Consider the following 21,226-nt stretch of genomic DNA (forward strand, 5'->3'; position numbering starts at 1 on the left):
CCCCATAGTTTTAAATGAACGAATCCGATTTCATCGGGCCGCGTATTTATTAAGTGTATTGTGGCCCATTAAAGCCATTATGTTTGCAAAAATAAATTATGCTGCCTTTATGACAAGCCCACTGGATAGACTGATATCCGGTAGCGAATAGCTAGGATTTTAGTGTTAGGCTGCAAAGCCAAATTTCCGTCCCCATTTGTCAATATTTCGTCCAATTTTTGGTCATTATGGCCACTTTACTCTTTGCCGTCCCCTTTTTATCCCTTTAAGAAAATTTGCGGGGGGGATTTCCCCTGGATACGCCCCTCCTAATATCGAACATGGAGGTTGTACTGTGTGCAAGCGAGTGAATGGTGCCCGAGCTAGTGTGTACACTTTTGTTTGTGGATGTTGTACGAATGCGTAATGTCATGTTGCTTTAAATTTTGAATCACAATACGATATGCGCCTCCAGCGGTTGCAGGGGAGAGGCCAATTACGCAGTGCATCATGGGATAAAGTCGACATCCAAAGCCTGCGTAATATGTACAACCAGTAGCGTAGCCAGCGGTGTGGCAGGTGGGCCAGAGTGCCCCACCTGACAAAGAATGAAAGAAAAAAGTGCCCCTCTGACAAAAAATGAAAGAGAAAATCAGGAGGGCAAAGGAAAAGAGCAAGGAGCCCCTTTTGTAGCAAAATTCAGGGCCAAAATAGTGTAAAATACAAAATTTTCCACGCTACGCGCGCACATTGTAACAATAAAGCCCTTTTCAGTCGGATAATGGGCGAAAATAGTGTAAAATACCATTTTTTTCGCGCTGCCGCGCACACCATCCAAATAAGGCCTATTCAGGAAGCTCGAAGACATACAGTCTCTATGTATTGTATGATGCAACTGCATTTTTTTCTTCTGTGCCCCCCCCAAGAAATTTTATTTTGCCCCCCCCTCCGACCAAGACAGCTGGCTACGCCCCTGAGTACAACCAAGGAACATATGTGACGTGTCATGTTAAAACATACACTTTTGGGCAGGTTATCAATTTTGAGGTTTTTACATAATCTTAAATATAGTTATTTTGCTCCAAAACGCCGCTAGTATGAAATCGGACATTCCTAGAAGCGAAGATATGGAAATTTAGATGTCGGCCTTTTTGATAATTATTGATAATGTTGAGAGTAGGAATGACCTTGAAAAAGACAATCAGACAATAGTTTTAAACATTAGCATCATAAATTTGCAGAAAACCCAAATTGTGAAAAAATCACCCGTCAATTACTATACTCCATTTTAGATCCTGCCCAAAAGTGCCTGCTTTCGATATACCACGTCATATTATGTCAATGTGTGTTTGAATATCAATATAATGATGTTACTCGCGAATGCACACTAAAACAGCAATTTCCAATTCTACCAGATCTATTTTCTATCTGTTGATCACGACGATGTCGATCCTCGTTGAGTACCAAGAGCAACCGCTGGTGGCGCATCTTATTGTGAATCGAGAATTGCCGTATGAAATTGACGTCCGCATTCAGTATCGCCTGGTATCGCGTCCAATGCCGGTGAAGTAGGTGTGAGGCTCATTCTGACGAGCTCGGAATGTGTACAAGTGGCGAATCGATATAGAGCACGGGGGAGGGGTAAGCAATCGATTTGAAAATTGCCGAAATGGCTCCCCCATCAGGTCTGGTGCTCAATCATGATCTTCCTCCCCTCAAACGGTCCGCCACGCTACGCTATACTTTGTGCAAATACTTAATATTTCATGCTTTTCGTTTTTTGTGTGTGTTGTCTTTCCATTTCAGATTTTGTGTCAAATTCATGGACTTTGTTCAGGCTCCTCGAGTCGCATTCTGCCAGTACTTGGTAGGTTCCAAGCACACGTTCAATACAGTTTACCTTCAGACGTACGTGATAATACGTGTATGACATAATTACCACGATTACAGAGATCTTGGTTTCAACCCTCTCTTAATTTCCAATCATTGCATTGCTCTTTGAAACACTTTAAATGTCAAAAATATCATTTATAATAATTTGTCATAAATTTGTATTATATCCTGAATTTCAAAAAAAAAATCAAAATTATTTGATATCAGAAGGACATTTTTCGTTTTCAAAATGCAATTTTGATGTGTCCTATGTGCTCTCGGGTCCCACAAAAATACTGTGCAAACGTAACGGTTTATTTCTGTTCTTTTTTGTATCCAGATGTTCTATCTATTGTTTCTGGCTTTGTTCTCATACATGATGTTATCTGATCAGTTAGCAAGCCGTTGGCCGCAAGAAGTGGAATATGTATTGATGGTTTGGGTTGCAACATTCATTGCTGAAGAAATCCGCGAGGTACTGAAAACCTTCATTTTTAGTATCATAAGAAAACCCCAATATTATATGACTCAAAAGCTTAAAATTATGTAAGATGCGATGTGGGAAAACGTTTCTAATATTCATGCACTTTTCCAGGGGTCGATGTCTCTCATGTCCTTTAGAGACTGGAATCAGTTTTTCAGAATGGTCGACTGCAGATCCGTCGAATCAACGCTTTTTCAATGGGAAATGAACTTTGCTGTCACCGACGGATCTGCACTCGACAGCTGTTTTTCTCGTTTACGCGTTAGATCAAATATTGCACCGTTTTAGGAGCAAGACGCAAGTCTTATGCAATGGCATTTCCTGAAGAACGTTAAGTTTGTAGAAATTGGACTCAGTGTGCCAGCTTGGCGAAGAGAGCCGTAACTGTCTCATAGTATGGGTCGTTGTCGAGTTCCTACGGGAAGATCATTTAAAACAGACCCAAGTTTGAACATGCAGACGGGTGAAGTGCTACACAACAATCTAAAACACAAGCTTGAATGGTATCCTGTAAAACCTCTTCTAGAAGCATCTCTGCTTATAGACGAGTACCTCCGACAAAACCAGGGCAAAACGTTAGAATGAAGCGCACCCTCTACAAATTATTTGCACGTTTAGAAGCAGAGGTGCTTTTAGATGCAGTTTTACGGTTTTTATTGTATGTTGGATACTTTTGGTGCATTGTTGGATATGGACACTACATTTCCTAATCGTCAAAGTTATATCAGTTAGTTTGAGTTTAGAAAATTGTTTAATAAATAGTATTTTAAGTTCCCTAAGATAGGGAAGACCATCGCGTTGTAAAATTAAGTTTTACGAAAAGAGCCATGGTTTCAACTATGTCTTTCTGCAGATGATTGCCCACTCACCGAAAAGATACTTCAGAGTGCCATGGAATTGGAATGACATCTTCAATCTCACTCTGTTCACCGTTGGTATGATACTTCGTCTCACAGCATTCGGCAGGAATGAGGCTAGGATCATCTTAGCTTTCAGTCTCTTTGGGTTTTACTTCCGATTGCTGCACGAGCTTACACCGTTTAAATTTACAGGACCGAAAGTGCTAATGGTTGGACAAATGGTATGTATGGTCATGTTCCGGCTATTAATTATAGAATAAAGGTAAGTAAAACAACGAGGCGAAGCCGAGTTGTTTTACGCCAAAAATAATGATTTCGCCCGTGTTATATGAGACGATAGATGCACGACAGCAGTTAAAAACAATACCTTTATTCTTATTCTTAAACACTTCAATTCAAATTGAAATATCATAAGTATTACAAATTTTAATCAAATTAAATCCTATATTTTACAAGGAACTACCTAGGGCTTAAAATCGATCAGTCCCGTTGTTGCTATGCGTCTCCGATTGGTTCAAATAGCGAGTACGAGTATCGCGTTGATTGAAACCAGTGGCTAAAACCAATACCTTTATTTCTCTTCGGAAAGGGGAACAAGAACATGCTTATTATTACAATTGCTTAGGATATCGACACCCTTACGACCAAAAATCATATTCTTTTTCTACTCTTTCATGCTTCTAAATGTGTATGGATAAAGAACTACTCCCTACTAGAACTAGTAATAAAAGTAAAATTTAAATATTTGGCCACTTTTGGAAATTAGGGTGTTTTTCGTATACTGTGACAATCAAGCCCAAAGACTTGTACATGTTTCATTCTTAGCCAACGATTTAATTAAACACAAAAAAAAGTGAAAATTAGAGCATAATTTCAGCATATACTCAAGATTTTGAATGCTTAGACTTGTTCCAAGTGTGATTTTTATGACTCAATTGTCAGAAAACATGCCAAAAGTGTATGTTTTTGGCTCTTTTTTCAAGAAAATAGTAAAATAGTGAACGTTTTCTTTTATCTCCAGTTAGGACTAAGTGAATGATTAGGATTGAGCTGTTTCATTTGGCAGAACTTGATAATATTTTTTTTATCCCAAAAAATTAGTGCTGTATTTTTTGGAATGCTGAGTAGTGATCACCGAGGCCAATCCCGAAAAATCAAGGCAAATGTTTCCACGGGAACTGTTACAGACCCTTTCACATTTTAAAGAGATTTTTTGTGACATTGCTTTTCTAGATACTTGACGTGCTTGTAATACTTACCATTATGATCATTCTGCTCCTCGCCTATGGAATGTCAACAACTGCAATCCTGTATCCGCATACCTCTGATCCGGTGTCTCTCGTCACATCCATCATATATCGGCCATACTTTCAAATCTATGGGGAACTTGCCCTCGACAGTATCGATGGTAAGTAACGAAATGCAGGAAACGCATAATTGACTTCCGCGTACCGACGAATGCCAAATCACTATAAACCGCAGCTACATAAACCTGTGAAATGTCATACGCGATTCATTTTACCTAACTCGTCGTGATTTCTGCATACCGTTGAATGGCAAATTACTATAAACCGTGCATAACCTTTGAATTGTCGTGGGAGCACACCACTAAATTGAAATGCACGTAAAAATAAAAAATACTCTTAGAAAAAATGGTTTTAATATAGGACCTCCATATTATACAGGACGGCTCACGAGAAAGGGGTTTCCAGCGGAGCCCTGAAATATGTGTCATGCAGGTGTGTGTTGGTTTGGGATAGAGGTTCATATGCATAAGTTCGCTCTGCGACATGTTATGTATATGTCGCTTTCCACGGCAAATCATCTGTAATTTGTCTTCCGCACTGTTCTGTCTACCCACCACACAAAAATCTCAAGTCTGATATCGTCAGACGTCAAAATAGACTAAATCATAAATCTCAATAAAATTGTTCATCTTAACCAGAGTGAAACCGCCTTGACAGGGCCGTTCCTAGGGATTTTGCCGCCCTAGGCAAAGCCTCTCCCTCCCCGAGCATACCACCAAAAAGCGTTAATCATTTTTTTTTCAGTGGCGGAGCTAGGGTTTTACCACTAATTAATTTGGGTTATAATGATATTGAATATCGGTCTTAAATTGATATTGCAAAATAATGAACTTGTACAAACTGCGCAGGAAAATTTTGACTTTCAACACTTGGAGGGGCGCAGAATCGATCCTGAATTGGTCAATTCGGCGTTCCCTACGGGAGGCGCTGTCATTTTTTCTTCACTTTTCTTTCTCCATTTCCGTTTTTTTTTTTCCCTTTTTGCGCCCCTCTACATTTGCCGCCCTAGGCGACCGCCTTACCTGGCCTAATGGTCGGAACGGCCCTGCGCCTTGAGCATTGAGAGATGAGAGAGTAATCTATTCGTATCAAAAATGTAATGCACAATCACAGGAGGGTGAAAGTGCATAGGAACAATGCCGGAAACTACGTCACGCTATTGTTCGACCTTACGACCTAGGCTACATCATTTTTAACGCATGCGTGTTCGTCAATACAGCTTTAGACTCCTCCACCTTCGCAACACGGTACGTGGAGTGACTGGAATCACACTGACGGCGGAGGAGAATACTAGCTGGTCAAACAGTTTAATTCTATCAAGCATATAATACCTGAACAATTGAATATATGAATACAAAAGCCACCTAAGTCCATACTTTGGCCAAATTGAGTTAAGCATGGGAAATTGTTGCTATACATAGGCCTGTCATATGCATGAAAGAACAACTCAAATTCATTCTCTGTGTCTATTGGGCATGTGAAAAATAGCATGTATGAAAGAATCACCCAATTCCATGATTTGAGTAACACATTGATTGAAATCCAGTATGTATAAAAGTCCACTTGTAACACATTCATTGCTAGAGAATGACTTTTGAACAAAAATGGGTTTAATAAAGGAAAGTGTGTGGTTTATATTACATGGCAGAATGCTTATCAACATTATACATACCTGTGTGCTTTATTTTGTATTATCTTACTAGTGGTAATCTCATTCTAACATTGTTGTCTTTGTATATGATTCAAAAACCACCTAAGTCCAAAATTTAAAATGAACCCCACGAAGTCCCTGAAATGCTAATCGTCATACCTAATACAGGTTAATCCACTCATTTGCACGTAAAACTTACCATATTGACCAGGTAAATCTAACTGAAGGAATTAAAATGATACATGGTTTTTTCTCTCAAAATAACTTCGCATGGACTTAAGTGGCTTTTGTATTCATGTATTCAATTGTAAAAGGGACGCAGGGTTGAGCGCTGGCTTACCCTTTTTTTTTTTTAAATGATGGCCGAGCGGATTTGCCAAATTAATTGGAGCAGCGCCACCCCTCCTTTTAGGGTAAAATATAAAAGTAGCGAAGACTGGTTTCTAAAAGCGCAGATTTATGCGAACAGAAATACTGCCACCATCAGGGTAAGTTGGTGTGGCAGAACACACCGAGGTATCCGTCAAAGGAATCCTGGTCAGGCTTAAAAACACAATAAACAATGAATATTATTATTTGTTAACAAGTTTTATTAAATGTTCTTACTCTACAAAATGCATCTTAATCTACTACATGAATAACAGTTTATGTCACAAATGGCTTACCATACTTGACTGAAAGGAATGATTTAGTTTACAATGCACAGCTGTTTAATTAAACAATTAGCAACAGTGTGTTTTATCTGCTGTGTTATGACGCAAATGGCATACCATACCTGTATTATGACCCAAATGGCCTGCCATACCTTTTTATGATTAAACGCATTACATCATTTTACATAAAGTTTCACAATTTACATAAACAAAGAATACTTTTTTATCAAGGTACCTTTTTTTAGGATTCATCAAAGTACCTGACACATGTAAATACATTATAAACAAAGGTCACTGTACTATTAACTTCATGCACAAACTATTTGAAATGCCAAACCTCACAATTGATTTTTACCTTACTCCTATACTCAATATGGCTTCGACTACAACTGTACTTCTCGTTTCCCAATATTCTCGCACCTTTCCTTTAATAATTTTACCCGCAACACCTGGGCCTAAACTATTTTAATGGTCTCACCCGGAAGTTGGCAAAAATGCGTGAGTCGAACCATGTTTAATGTCACACCTGAAAGTTAATTAAAACACGTAGGTTGAATCATTTTTAATGGTCACATGACCCGAAAGTTTGCCGAACACATGAATCAAACCATTTTTCACTTATTAAATCCGTACCCGCGATAACTGTTTTAATCCACAATCCCATGCAATACATTTACATTACGACTCTTTCACGTACATGTAAAATCTTTTAATACCACACAATCCATTATGACTCTAACACTGTACACAATGTTAACTCGCAATTTGAGCGCCTCAAACCCTCGCGTCTCTAAACTCTCACTAAAGCCCTCTCACAACTCGTCTAATCTGCAACTCCTAAATGCATAAGCCACAAAAGCGCAATTGCCAACATTAATATTACATTTTACAATTATTTCACAAAAATGACATGAATGCACACTGCAAGCATTATTTTTGAAACCATATTACGCCTACACACTGAACATGTGTTTAGTGAATGTCCTCATGGTAATCTATGTTGCGCACCACCTTCGGGAGTTGATGCTGGGAACAACATCAACACATTCTGCACCACTGCGCAGATTTCCACTTGAAAGACAATCTTTTTAATATAACACAAGCTTTTTATACACACTTGTACAATATTTCAACAATGGCTGCATCATTCATCACATTTTTAATGATCTATTTTTGTCACACACCAATCATCAATTTCAATGCTAATTTTGTCAGCAATGGCTTGCCATGACCAAGTTATAAATACACAATTGTATTTACCAGTGTTTTGCCAAAGTACACAACATGGTTTCTTACTTGTACACAAGTTATTTACAAAGCATGAATACACATTTTATCAACACATTTTTATAGGCCTACAAATCTTGAATCAAATGGTGCACTAATATACCTCTACACAAAGCATTTAGCCAAACCTGAAATATGATTACGCAATCAGCATGCAAAAATTTGGTAAATTATGCAACTACATGTTATTTAAAGTCACACATTATTTCAACCTGACCTACTTTTTCGCAAAGTGCACAAAATCTGAACCATGCTCACAATCGCAATTATGACGCTTTTGGCGCACCATACTTTAGCTATAAAATGTCAATCAACATGATGAAATAGCTTCAAATCTCTATTTACACAAAGGTCAACTTTCTGTACACAAAATGTCATGACAATTCCCAATCATCTGTGCTGCTTGTTTTACAAAACATAATATTTTAACCCAATTTACTTTCCACAAGGTTTTGACCCAATCCCAGCCAAACAATGACCTGAACTTGAACTCTGACCCAATTTTAGATATTTTGACTCTCAAAACAATGTCCAAAACAAATACAACCCAAAACATTGCACAAAACACATCCCAATTTGGCAAACATTTGTTTAACTCATCCCCCCCTCAAGAAGCACAAATTGTTTGTTTACATTTAGATATGCATATCAAAAATCATAAACTCACATTAAAAATATACACACAATGTCCAATGTCGTCGCCTGTTGATGATGCTTGTCTGCCGTTGTCGCGAGTGCACTTTCGAAGAAATTAATAAATCCATGCGATGGAAGAAAACGGCGTCTTCGCTAAATCACTTGAAAATATCATGTCCATTGCATACGTCATGAGCTGCCAAAACTCCATTGAAGATATAACCTCAATCTAGGCGATAATATCCACTCAAATAATGCGAATCTTCCCCCATTTCTCAGCATACCACGAAGTAAAATGTCGTCACAATTTATAACTCGTCAACTGGGTAAATTTGCATTGTCCATTTGCTGCTGTCAATTTTGCTCTGTCTTGTACACACGAAAATATTGTCACAGTAATCTCCATCTCTTCCAAATTCTCGTCTTACTCCTCCAGAAAAACATACAAAAGTAATATTATCTGTCCATTTGTCGAAATATTGTCTTCTCTCGTCGCTTTCTACTCGCCTATCCATCACGTAACACGGTCCGCACACAGTCGTTGTCAGTCTTTCGGTCTCGTCTGACAAGTTTTCCAAATCGCCCAGCTCAAGACCCACGCCAAAGTTTGGATCAGCTGACCTCCGTCCAATCAGCGTCCGCGATTTCCAAATCCTCACAAAGGCCGAAGCCGCTTCCTGACTAACGTCGTCTATACACACCCAATACAATGCAGAACTTTACAATAACAACTTAAGTGTGGTACAAAAAATACCTTGATGTGGCCGCAAAACACGTGATTATTTGGCTTGCAAAATAATGGAAAAACAAGCTATTTAGGGACGCACCATTAGATTCTCAGGGGGGCATGGGAGTTTGGGTCAGGCAGAATTTTTTTTTTCCGCCGCCGAAGGCGGCGGAATTTTTTTTTTTTCGCCTCCAAGAGCACCAAATTTGTTTTTCACCGCCTTCGGCGGTGAAGTTATTTTTTTCAATTTTAATGTACATTTTATACAAAGTTGGGTGGGGAAATTTTTTTTTACTCATCAGTGAGGCAAAGTTTTTTTTTTTTCTCACTAGTGGGCAAAGTTTTTTTTTTTTTTCACTAGTGGGCAAAGTTTTTTTTTCAAAAACTCCCATGCCCCCCTGAAATCTAATGGTGCGCCCCTTATAGAGGGGAAATCCCGTTACACAATCATCGTCATTTGATCTTTTTACTACAGAATATATTGTATACTCAAAATATAATTTTAAAATAGTAAACCGATTAACTTATATATTTGTGTACTATAAAATATAAGGACACGTGAATAAAATCATGTAGAAGACAAAATGGCCGCTAATCCGCCTATTGTCTAGACCTAGGCTACATCTTCCGGTTTCGTCACGTGATTTCAGATGCCTATCCCGACATTCATTATTCCTGACAATCAGTAGCTGAAAAAAGAATAACACAAGGAATGAATACAGGGATAAGGCCACAAAAAGAAAATTGTTTGATTGGCAGATTGGCGTAACATAAAAAAAAAATAGGTAGGTAAGTCAGGATTTTTTTCTTTCTCTTTTTTTTTTTTTTTTTTTTTTAAGCAGCTGTAAATTGTAGTTGATAAAGGCCTGAGAAATTTCTTTCTTCCTTTTTAAAAACAATTTCATAAATAAATAAATAAATGAAAAAGATAGCCTTCAAGGTCAAATATGCTAGGAAGCTTCTCAGGAATCTGCAACCAGATCAAGCTACTGGTCCTGACGAAATTCCTTCAAGAGTCCTAAAAGAGTGCAGCGCAGAACTTGCAAGACCATCCAGCCTGCTGTTTCAGCTATGCTTCTCCAAGGGAGTTTTCCCAAGCCAATTGAAAACTGCATCTTTCATCCCTATTCACAAGAGAGATTCAAAGTCTAATCCAACTATGTACCGCCCCATCTCTCTGCTCTGCATCATTAGCAAGGTCTGTTGGAGGCTGTTGTACAGAACAACTCCAGAAGTACCTCCTTGGAAACCAACTGATTTCAGATAGACAGTTTGGATTTAGGCCACAGCACAGCACAGCTGACATCCTCACCATTCTGACTGGTGGTCCAACTCCCTGGACAGAGGCAGCGAAGTGCGCCTCGGATAGCCCTGGACATCAAAGGAGCATTTGACAAGGTCTGGCATAATGGCCTTTGCTCGAAACTCATGGCAAAAGGAGTATCCGGCAAGCTGCTCACTTGGATTAGGAGCTACCTGACAGATCGTTTCATCAAAGTTGTCCTATCTGGCCAGTCATCAAGTACTTCCTCCATCAATGAACCAGTTCCCCAGGGGTCAATATTGGGGCCACTTTTATTCTCTGTCTTCATTGATGACCTGGATGATGAGTGTGAAAACCTGCTATACCTCTATGCAAATGATCCCACCTTGTTTTGCGATATTACATCTAGAGGCAACCCTGAAGCTGTTACTGCTAGCCTAAACAGAGACTTGGAGAAAGTGAGGATCTGGGCACACAGATGAAAGGTGACCTTCGAGCCATCAAAATATAAGGCAGTGACAATATCAAGAAAGATGAATCCAACCAAGCTAGATCTTCTGTCTGGTACCACCAAACTGGCTGAGAAGGAGGAGCTGGAGATCTTGGGAGTCACAGTTGACAAGCTGACTTGGACAAAGCACATCTCCACCGTCTCATCCAGAGCAGGACAGATGTTGGGCGCTCTGAGGAGAGTTGCAAACAAACTTAATGTGAGAGGCAGAGCAACCGTTTACATGGTCCAAGTTAGCAGTGTGATGGAATACGCCTCACTCTCTTGGATGAGTGCCAGCGCCACCGCTCTAGGATCATTAGACTCTATCCTGAGGAAGGCCCTTCGAATCATAGGTGTAACCGAAGATCAAGCGATTACAGAGCTGAACATCACATCTCTCCATCAAAGACGTCAGGTTTCAGCAACAGTCCTCTACAAAATGCACACCAGCCTGTGTCAACCAGATCTGAAGGCATGCATTGCTACCAAAACCAGTTATTGTCAGAAGAGCTACCCGCTCCAGCTTGTCATGCTCTCACAGTAAAAGTTTCTATATATATATATATATATATATCTACTGGCAGGACCTTCATCCACACTGCAGTTCACGTTTGGAATAGCCTACCAGATGGAGTATTCAGAGACGTGACTGACAACGGCGCACGCGCACCATCCTTCAAGAGCAGAGTGCATAAGCATCTCATTACATTTCATGTGTCTGATGCTACTGTTCCCCTTCACTCTTGTTGTTTCTAACTTGCAGCAGTGAACCACTGATTGGCCCATGTGGTCTTTCATAGTGCCTAGGTGGCTGTATAAGTTCTTGACTTGTGTCACTCCTCATGTGCTATTGTTCACTCTAGCATTTAAAACAGCGTGTCTCACAGATAAAAAAAAAACATTAAAGGAAAAAAAACCAGTAAAAAACCGCTTGCCGCATTAATATGTTTACAACTGGGAAAGGGCTTTGAGACAAACTATCAAATTAAGAATAAGATGGTCTAATTATGGATGTTTTTATTTAGTCACGGCAGATGATGGTGGTTGTACAACCAATGAGACAGCGATACAACTTGATGGAGCTATGCGATGTCCTGAGCACGTTGGATGGGGAGTGTTCTGTCTTGCTCTTTGGATGATTTTAAGTAACGCGCTGCTTCTGAACCTTCTTATTGCTATGTTCAGGTAATGACGATTTATCTTGCTTATCGGGTTTTCAGTTTAAAAAGCATGCCCTAGTAAGAATTTAACTGAATAAAAAACCGCAAAATTTTGAGGTTACGGATTCCCCCTTGTGTTTCGCTAAAAAAATTTCATTGATTTCTGAAGTTATTGTTTCCTCCTGCAAATAAATCGTGTTCCTCTTAAGTCCATCACCCCGCTCCTCCTAGCCTTGTTCAAGGCCTTCTACAATTTCCTCCCTGCTTGAACTATTTTTGGGCTCGCGAAGTCAGTGAGCAGGTGAGGGCCACAGATTACGGCTATTAATGACCGTGCGTATGCTGACAAATCGAATTTGGGCTAGTACGGGCTCGTAGGCTCAACCCGAGTTCGATCGTTCAACTTACGCATGATTATATAGTAGCCGCAATCTGTGCCCTCATATCATGGACTTGGCGAGCCCCAAAAGCAGTGCAGATTATAGAAACTAGGATTAAAGTGCTGGTCATGAGGGAGGAAACTTACAAAAAACCTTGAACAAGGCTACGCTCCTCCTGGCATAAATAGTGATGGGACCGGTCTCTTGGTACGATATGGGCGCGGTCCGTTTTAATGCAATACCGTACCATAGAATCCCACTTACATAGATACTTATGTGCCTCTAAAATGAGTGATTTGTTTGCGAAAGACACGACATGCAGACACCTTCCACAAAAAACGTAACAATAGATTAGTCTTGCAATAATACAATGTTTGCAGTACAGCCGCCTCAGTGACGTACCGTGGCCGCCCAAACCTGGGGGGGGGCTGAAAAAATTAAATTTTGCCGCCCTTCCTCAACAGCCCGAAAAGGTTGACCCAATTTTTTTCTCGGTCGTTTGAAAAAGTGAAGAGCAAAAAATTTTATGCTTTATCAAATTTTTCCGCCCTTTTTTATTTACTAATTCTTTTTGCCGACCCCTTCGTTTTTGCCGCCCCTTCTTCCGCCGCCCCTTCATTTTGGCCGCTGGCGCCACCAAAGCCCCCCCCCTTTACTTCTTGAGGTCACATTGAATTCATAATATGTATCTATTAAAAGCATAAATTTACCCAAATACTGTTTAGTTTTAAAAGTGGTACAAGTGTAAAGATATATAGATATGCTACTTTTTTTGGTGGAGATGGAATCCACAGTATACATAAATGATAGCTATGCTTTATATGTTAGAAAATTAATTATCAAGCGCAAATTACGTGGTTTTATTTTAAACAAACTCAAATCATTGACCATAAAATCGAATTAAAGCAACCGTCTCTCAACACGCGATATTCAAAATTCCCGGACGCCAAGATTGTCGACTGCAATGACGCCCCAGTAATACAATGAAGGCTGACAACAATTGAGCACAAATAACCATGACGTCATTACACTGGATAATTTCGGCGCGGGAATTTTAAATATCGCGTGTTGAGAGCCGGCTGTTTTATTCAGTGTTATGGTCAATATGAGTTTGTTTTAAATAAAACCACGTGATTCGTGCTTGATAATTATTTTTCTAACATATAAGGCATAAATTTGTGATTGCCGGGGTCATTCTTTGAGTCGCGAATTTATGAAAGACTGGTATTTGTGTATTATTATTAGCAATGACGTCATATATCATAACGATAACGAATTTTCCTTTCAATATGCTTGTATTTTTAAGCAACACATACGAGAGAGTAAATGAGAAAAATGAACTTTTCTGGAGATTTATGCGCTACAGCATTACAAAGGAGTACTACAAGAAACCGAGTTTAGCACCACCGTTCATCATCATTGTGCACTTCTGGCGTCTTGGTCGCTTTATGTTTAGAAATATCTGGACGTGGAATTCTCCAACATTGAGTAAGTTTCGAATACATTGCAGTCATGCGCAAAAACATGGGGACCCTTTGTTTATTTCACGCATCCTATCGCTCACCGGTTCATGACATTTAATAAATATAGGTCATGAAACCATTTTCAAAATATTTTATATGAAAACAAAAATGTCAAAATATTATTGTAAAATATTTTTGGCAAACAGTTTTGGCAAACATTTTTGCAAATGTTTTGAAACACTTAATAAATATCATTACTTTTTTAAATGTCAAAATGTTATTGCAAGATATTTTTGACAAACATTTTTGCAAAATATTTTGCAACATTTAAAAGATCCACAGTCTCATTCCCCCACTTTTCTCCAAAAAAGTTGAGATTTTTATACCACTGGAAACCTCTAACTACATAATGTTTATTTGCTAAAGATTTTCTGCAGATTAATTCGTTTAGCAAAAATATCGTCAGATTTGAATTACGTTCTGGTATACCAGAACGAAATTACAACAGCACAACTCGCAAACGCAAAATCGGAATCAACTGAAATTTTGGGAATAAGCCTTTTTTGTGGATATCTACTGAAACATGTCATAAAATGAGGATGCTAGGATCACGAATTACTCCTTTAATAACATTATGTTATAGTTCTACATCAAGTTTTCTGAATGTTTTTAAAATGTCTTATTTACCCTTTTACAACTTGACATATAAACGTTTTCGATAAAATGTTTTGTGTTGGCTGGATGTAAAATAGAAAGGTTCATTCAAAATCACCGCATACACGTTATAATGTTACTTGAGCAAGAACGTAATATGCAGGACATTAGAGTTTTCGAGACTAATGGGCTATTATACGGGGCTATATGAGTACCCCTGAAATAGCGATTTTCTTGTGTGTTTTTTACCTCATTTCTTTGGCGCGAAATTAAAAGGGGACATATCTGATAGCGAATTAATATTTTGTGAGAAACAAATAAAAATCCATATTGAATTATTGCTTTAATTAAGTTGTTATTTTTACAGAACTTGGGTTCAACGAAGACCAACAGCGTCACATCAAAGCATTGGAGAAACAGGTGGTATACGACTACATTATGAAGAAGCGACAAGATGAACAAGAGCAGGATAGGTAGGATTATACAAATATCCAAATCAAGTTTGAACATTCAACAGTTAAGGGGGTACTACACCCCTCGATAAATTTGTGTCTATTTTTGCATTTTTCTCAAAAACTAATAACACAGTGGTAACAAAAAGTTATGTATATTATAGGGGCAAGGAATCCAATTACTACACTGGAATTTCAGTGACCCAAGACAAGCGGTTTGTTATTTATGATCAGAAATAAGGTACCGCTAGGATGTACCTCATTTCCTATCATATATACTGAACCGCTTGTCTTGAGTCACTGAAATTTCAGTGTAGTAATGGGATTCCTTGCCCCAATAATATACATAACTTTTGTTACCAGTGTGTAATTATTTTTTGAGAAAAATGCAAAAATAGTCACAAATTTACCACATGGGTGTAGTACCCCCTTAATGAGCTCAACCGATAATCAAATTTGATGTCCTATCGGACCGATTTTACGCATACTGCTAAAATATCGGATCGGCACCGGTGATGCTATACCCTTTTTCTCCGTAAGAAAACAAATATATCAACAATAGAGAACGCACTCTCAAAACCATTTTTATGCTGTTTGCAATTCATTTGCACATGTCAGCTAAACGAACGGGCACAGTCCTCCCAGTGGCATGCGCAAAGGTGTGGGGAACAGCCCCCCTAGTTTGACCTATTAGTCGGGAAACATAGTCATTCGGGGGAAGTGGTCACTGTTTATACCAGTTTGAGCCGGAGAATTTCTGATAAGATCATTAAGATGAAACAATGAATTGAAAACGGCCATATTTAAGGTTATAAACCCTAAAATACAGGATTTTGGTCACTAGCGCCTATAATTAGGCGGATTACTCTTCACTTTTTCAAACCATCTAAAAAATTTGGGTCAACCTTTTCGGGCTGTTTCATAATGTAGTACATTCGAAGTTTTGATTTCAATCAATCTAGCAAAGCAGCAAAGTTAAATTCGACGATATCTTTTGTTTTCGTATAGGAAGGAACAGATGCCTGATCGCCTTGACATGTTGGAGAGCCAGCTAAAACTTTTCAAAAGTCATGTTGATGAGCGCTTTGATAAGGTACCGGTACGTATTTAAGTTCAGTTCAGTTCAATTTTAACCATCAAAACTACAAAGTATAATACAACAGCAAAAAACACAAGAGGTGATGCAACAGAATTCAAAAGCCTGAAAAAGTTTTGCACCACCTTACAAAAATGACACTCAACACAAAACAACAAGACACGTGCAGAAGTCTAACAAACAAAGGGTACACAATGTAGTAGTAGTAGTAGTAGTATAGTAGTTACGTAGATCCCCGCTTCACAATAGGTGCACCCCTGTAGACAGGGTTAGGTGGAGGCCATAATTAAAAACACCAAAAAGTGCATCAAAAAGTTCTATCTAACACGAAAAGTCACTTGACGACACAAAATCCAGCATAGTTAATAAAATCCATTAAACACCCCCCCACACCCCCCCCCCCCACACCCCCACACAAAACAGCCACAAAGATTTATCCATCGAGAAATTTCCTAGTACGGTGAAGTGCAATACACAGTCTTCTTGTTACGCTTTCTATAGCATCCAGTCTTTGTCCTTTTGGTGGGAATGGGAGAGTTCCTTCCATGGTGCGGTCCAATATAAGCTGACTTATAGGGCGAGAGCTCTTTTGTAGTGTTCTCCAATCCATGTATAGCCATTCTCAACTGCCTGCTGCACTTGATGAAGATGTTTCCTTGTATCCTGCAATGTTTCGGAAAGGCTTCACATTTTCTGGGCTTTCCTGCACAGAAGACACGTGCTATCGGTCCCTGGGTAGTATTGAGTCTTTTTCTCCTGCCTAGTTGCCTGTCAAAAGGCATGCTTTTACAGCAGCATCTTTGGTGTTCAAGTTGACTGTAGACCAAACATGATGTGGCTTCATCCCATGATATGCAGTCCCAGTCTTCAGCATTGTCTTGTTTCACGCCCCTTCACACGCCCTTAGCAATTCATGTCGATTGTACTTGAGACAGTTTCCTTCAATTATATTGTAGGACAACATGGACAAGGGATCGGCAAGTAGGGTGTGCCCATCTGGTAGACCAGCTATTGGATTTGATATCCTTCCCCGCCAGTTGCCTGAGTGTTAGATCCCTCTTGATGCAGTCACTCCTTGTTATCGCTCCAAATATTTGTTTTGTAATATCCGTTTGTCTGGTATACCTTCAATAGGGAGCTGTCCAATCAGGAGGAACACAGCCTCGTTAGCGACTAAGTCTGGTCTGGTAGATGCTTCATCTGTCTGGTAGATGCTTCATCTGGTATGCTTCAGATGAAGCACCTTTTCGTGGTATTTCTCAAGCTTAGCAAGATCGGTTGCTTTGATCAATACGGTTTCCAGAACATATCTGGGGGATGATGAGAGTAGTGATCATCCTGGCTGACAGTGGCGTAGCTGGGATTTTTTCCGGGGGGTGGGGCAAGCCTGTATGGGGCGGGTGCCCAAATCCACCAAACAAAAAAATTTTGCCGCCCCTTCCTCAAAAGGTTGACCCAATTTTTTTTCCGGTGGTTTGAAAAAAAAAAAAGCAAAAAAAAAAAAGGATTATAGGAGCTAGCGCCCTAAAAGCAACATATTTTTTCCTCTTTCTCCTTTTTACTCTTTTTTCCTTGAACTAGGGGGGCGGGGGCCCAAATAGCTCTAGGGGGCGGGGGCCCAAACAGGCAATTTTTGCCAGGGGGGAATGCCCCCTGCCCCCCGGCAGTTACGCCACTGTGACAGAAGTGTGTTAACACCGCTGTTGCCATGTAGGCCGACACCCATCAGAGCATAGATCGTTCTTCTTGCTAATTGGATACGATCGATGAGTACGTTGGAGTTGGCCCTCTTCTCGGTAGAGCGGAGAATTCCAAGGTGTGCACAATCCTTGGCAATTCCAAGTGCTTCATTGCAAAGCTTAGAATGCTGTGAATCCTGCCACATTAAGTTTCCTGGTGTGACAGCATTAGGTAAGTCGTTTATATAGACTAAAAACGGACCCTTGGGGAACACCTGATGTTACGCTTGATGTGGTGCTCCTCTTCCCTTCCAAAACAACCTGCTGGGGTCAACCAGATAAAAAGAAACGGATCCATGCAAGAAGGTGACCCTGCACCCCCCCAATCAGTCGTGATTGAAGATTGACAATCAGATTGAATAATACCATCCTACATGATGGGGGCGACTCCAGTGTTGTCACATCTTTTGCCTTTAGTAAAGGACCAAAACTGTCTTGCCTGTACAAAAATCAACAATCTGGGTTAGGCCGAGATCGTGGAAGGTGCACAGGAAGCATTCATTAATGGTGATTGGAGTCGCCACTCACCCACACAGTAGCAGATGGAAATCTGGTCATGATGTCGCGTATGACCTGGCAACATTTCTGGGAGTATAGTCCCAATCATTTCTTGCTGGTCTGTAAGCCGACATGATAACCAGTGGTTTCTGTTGGTAAAGCTCAACCTTAGGTATGAAACGTAATGACTCATCAGCAGGGGTTTTGGAATTGTAGATCAGAAGCATGCTTTTGTCCGAATCATCTGCACATGTTGGGATTGTTGGGGAGCCAACATATATGTTGCCAACTGAAGCTCCGACACCTGAAATTTAGAGCATCTTGAGCAAGTCATTAATAAATATTCTGTAGCAGTTTGTTGATAAAACACTCCCTTATCTGACTCCTTGCTTGAGTATGAATGGTCTTGACATTTCTCCTTCCCACTTGACTTCACTTGAAGCATCCTGGTACATTCCTTTCACTAGCATCCAAAGAGGTGGATCCAGGCCGGAATAGAAAAGCTTATGCAGAATTTCATTTTGGTAGACGAAATCAAACGCCTTTCTTGCATCAGGGAGTCACAAGGAGCTCTTTCTTTGGGTCTCAAGTTCTGCTTCTGCAATAATTTTAGATACCAACAGCGCAGCATAAGCTAAGGATGTACCTTGATCTTGTGAAGCCTCCCTGCAGTTTGCTTTGTCCCTGTTTGGTCTGGATGTGAAGTCTGTAATGATGGTCTTCCAGACTCAATATATACTATTGTAGTATTTTATTAGAATTGTTGATTCTTCATGATCTCAAATACAAGTGATTTGATTATATTATCAAGCATGGTTATCAGGTATGGTCTTATGAATATTAATATTAAATATAGTCATTGGATGATTCTTATATTATAATTAGGAGAATTTAGTCATAACCATATAAGGTCATGATGTTCTAAGACACTTGTTTCTAACTTGTAATATCTATGGAATGTCTGGTTTGGTACAGATCCAAATGTGAAGGAAGTAGAAAGTGTTAGTCTTTATGATTATGGTTTTAAGGAATGTTCATAATCATTACATCCCCCTTCTCAAGTTAAAAACATATTATAATTAGGAGAAGTTAGTCATAACCATATAAGGTCATGATGTTCTAAGACACTTGTTTCCAACTTGTAATATCTATGGAATGTCTGGTTTGGTACAGATCCAAATGTGAAGGAAGTAGAAAGTGTTAGTCTTTATGATTATGGTTTTAAGGAATGTTCATAATCATTACATCCCCCTTCTCAAGTTAAAAACATATTATAATTAGGAGAAGTTAGTCATAACCATAAAAGGTCATGATGTTCTAAGACACTTGTTTCCAACTTGTAATATCTATGGAATGTCTGGTTTGGTACAGATCCAAATGTGAAGGAAGTAGAAAGTGTTTGTCTTCATGATTATGGTTTTAAATAATCATTACAAAGTCGGTGTTGAATGACGTGTTCTAAGACTTTCCCGATGATGGAGGCGATGGTGATGCCACGGTAGTTGTCCGTCAATCTTGCATCTTTGCCCTTGTTTGGGATTGGAATCACCAGTTCCTTAGCTAAGGATGTCATTGAAGCGATCTGTTTATGGGATCAATGTGGAACTGCCGTACAATATGTGCTCTGCATACATCCCATCGTACTATCCAGATCAGAAGCCTTCTTTCTGTTGAGCTTTGAAATGATATGTAATTATGTACTACTCATTTGACCATTTGTATCATTTGTAATTTATCAATTACTTACTTGCAATAGTATCTTTGGTATAAACCTACCAAACATCAAAGAACGTATCAAATGAGAAGAAATGTTACTGATACATATGATACTGCAAATGTTCTAGAGGATTCAAAGCATACAATTAATCATTATTTATTTCCTTTTAATTATTTTAATAGGTGCGGGTATTGCCATGATCTAGCAACGCGGTACAAGTAACTGCTGTTACATCTGCAACTGCTGTTACATCTGCAATTGCTGTTACATCTGCAATTGCTGTTACATCTGCACCATAGGAAAGAGCCGAATTGGCAATTGGCACAACACTGAGTTTTGGAAATTTTGGAAAAATTTGTATAATTTTAGATTTTAGGGCTCTATGTATGTATAGATCTTAGATCATGATTTATATATATATTTGCATGTTTTATATGTTAACATTTCTATGTATTTTTCCTTAGTATAGGTGCTTTGCTCTGGGTGCTTTGTAATAAGTATGTGGCATTGGGGTGGGAGGACATATACAATGTTCCCATTGATGTAAATTAGTACCGGTAATGCCCAATTTTTACCTTTTTAATCTTGAATACATGGATTTTCTTGTCCTGTTCTTGCTTGGTGTATAGTGCCGTCCTTGCCCTCGCCCCTCTCAACTTGACCCAATATAACCATTGCCATTGTCTCCTTTGCACCTGTTATTTTGGTGTTCTGTGATCTGATCAGGTATCTGATATTCTAAACTAGATTTAGGCTACTGGTTGGGAGGCCCCTATTTGTTTTTTCAAATTTCTGATTTTTACAAGATTGTAATGTTAAACAACCCTGTGAAAAACAAGGCTTCTTAATTTAAA

At 39.2% G+C, this 21,226-nt stretch overlaps 1 protein-coding gene across 1 annotated transcript; it reads left to right on the forward strand.

The window, feature by feature from the left end:
- Nucleotides 1-1,789: 1,789 nt before the first annotated feature.
- LOC140140313 (transient receptor potential cation channel subfamily M member 5-like) lies at nucleotides 1,790-20,783 on the forward strand. The gene is made up of 9 exons (XM_072162087.1): nucleotides 1,790-1,846; nucleotides 2,192-2,326; nucleotides 3,189-3,416; nucleotides 4,429-4,603; nucleotides 12,239-12,398; nucleotides 14,060-14,241; nucleotides 15,238-15,343; nucleotides 16,331-16,421; nucleotides 20,555-20,783. The coding sequence occupies exons 1-9, from the start codon at nucleotides 1,802-1,804 to the stop codon at nucleotides 20,570-20,572; spliced, it is 1,140 nt and encodes a 379-aa protein (XP_072018188.1). The 5' UTR covers nucleotides 1,790-1,801; the 3' UTR covers nucleotides 20,573-20,783.
- Nucleotides 20,784-21,226: the final 443 nt, after the last annotated feature.

The sequence above is a fragment of the Amphiura filiformis genome, chromosome 19 (genome assembly GCF_039555335.1).
Source record: "Amphiura filiformis chromosome 19, Afil_fr2py, whole genome shotgun sequence".
In the NCBI taxonomy this organism is placed as follows: domain Eukaryota; kingdom Metazoa; phylum Echinodermata; class Ophiuroidea; order Amphilepidida; family Amphiuridae; genus Amphiura; species Amphiura filiformis.

Coding starts and splice junctions, on each gene's coding strand:
- LOC140140313 (XM_072162087.1), top strand. CDS start 1,802: ATGGACTTTGTTCAGGCTCCTCGAGTCGCATTCTGCCAGTACTTG. Junction 1,847..2,191: donor TCGCATTCTGCCAGTACTTG/GTAGGTTCCAAG, acceptor TTTTGTATCCAG/ATGTTCTATCTATTGTTTCT. Junction 15,344..16,330: donor GATGAACAAGAGCAGGATAG/GTAGGATTATAC, acceptor GTTTTCGTATAG/GAAGGAACAGATGCCTGATC.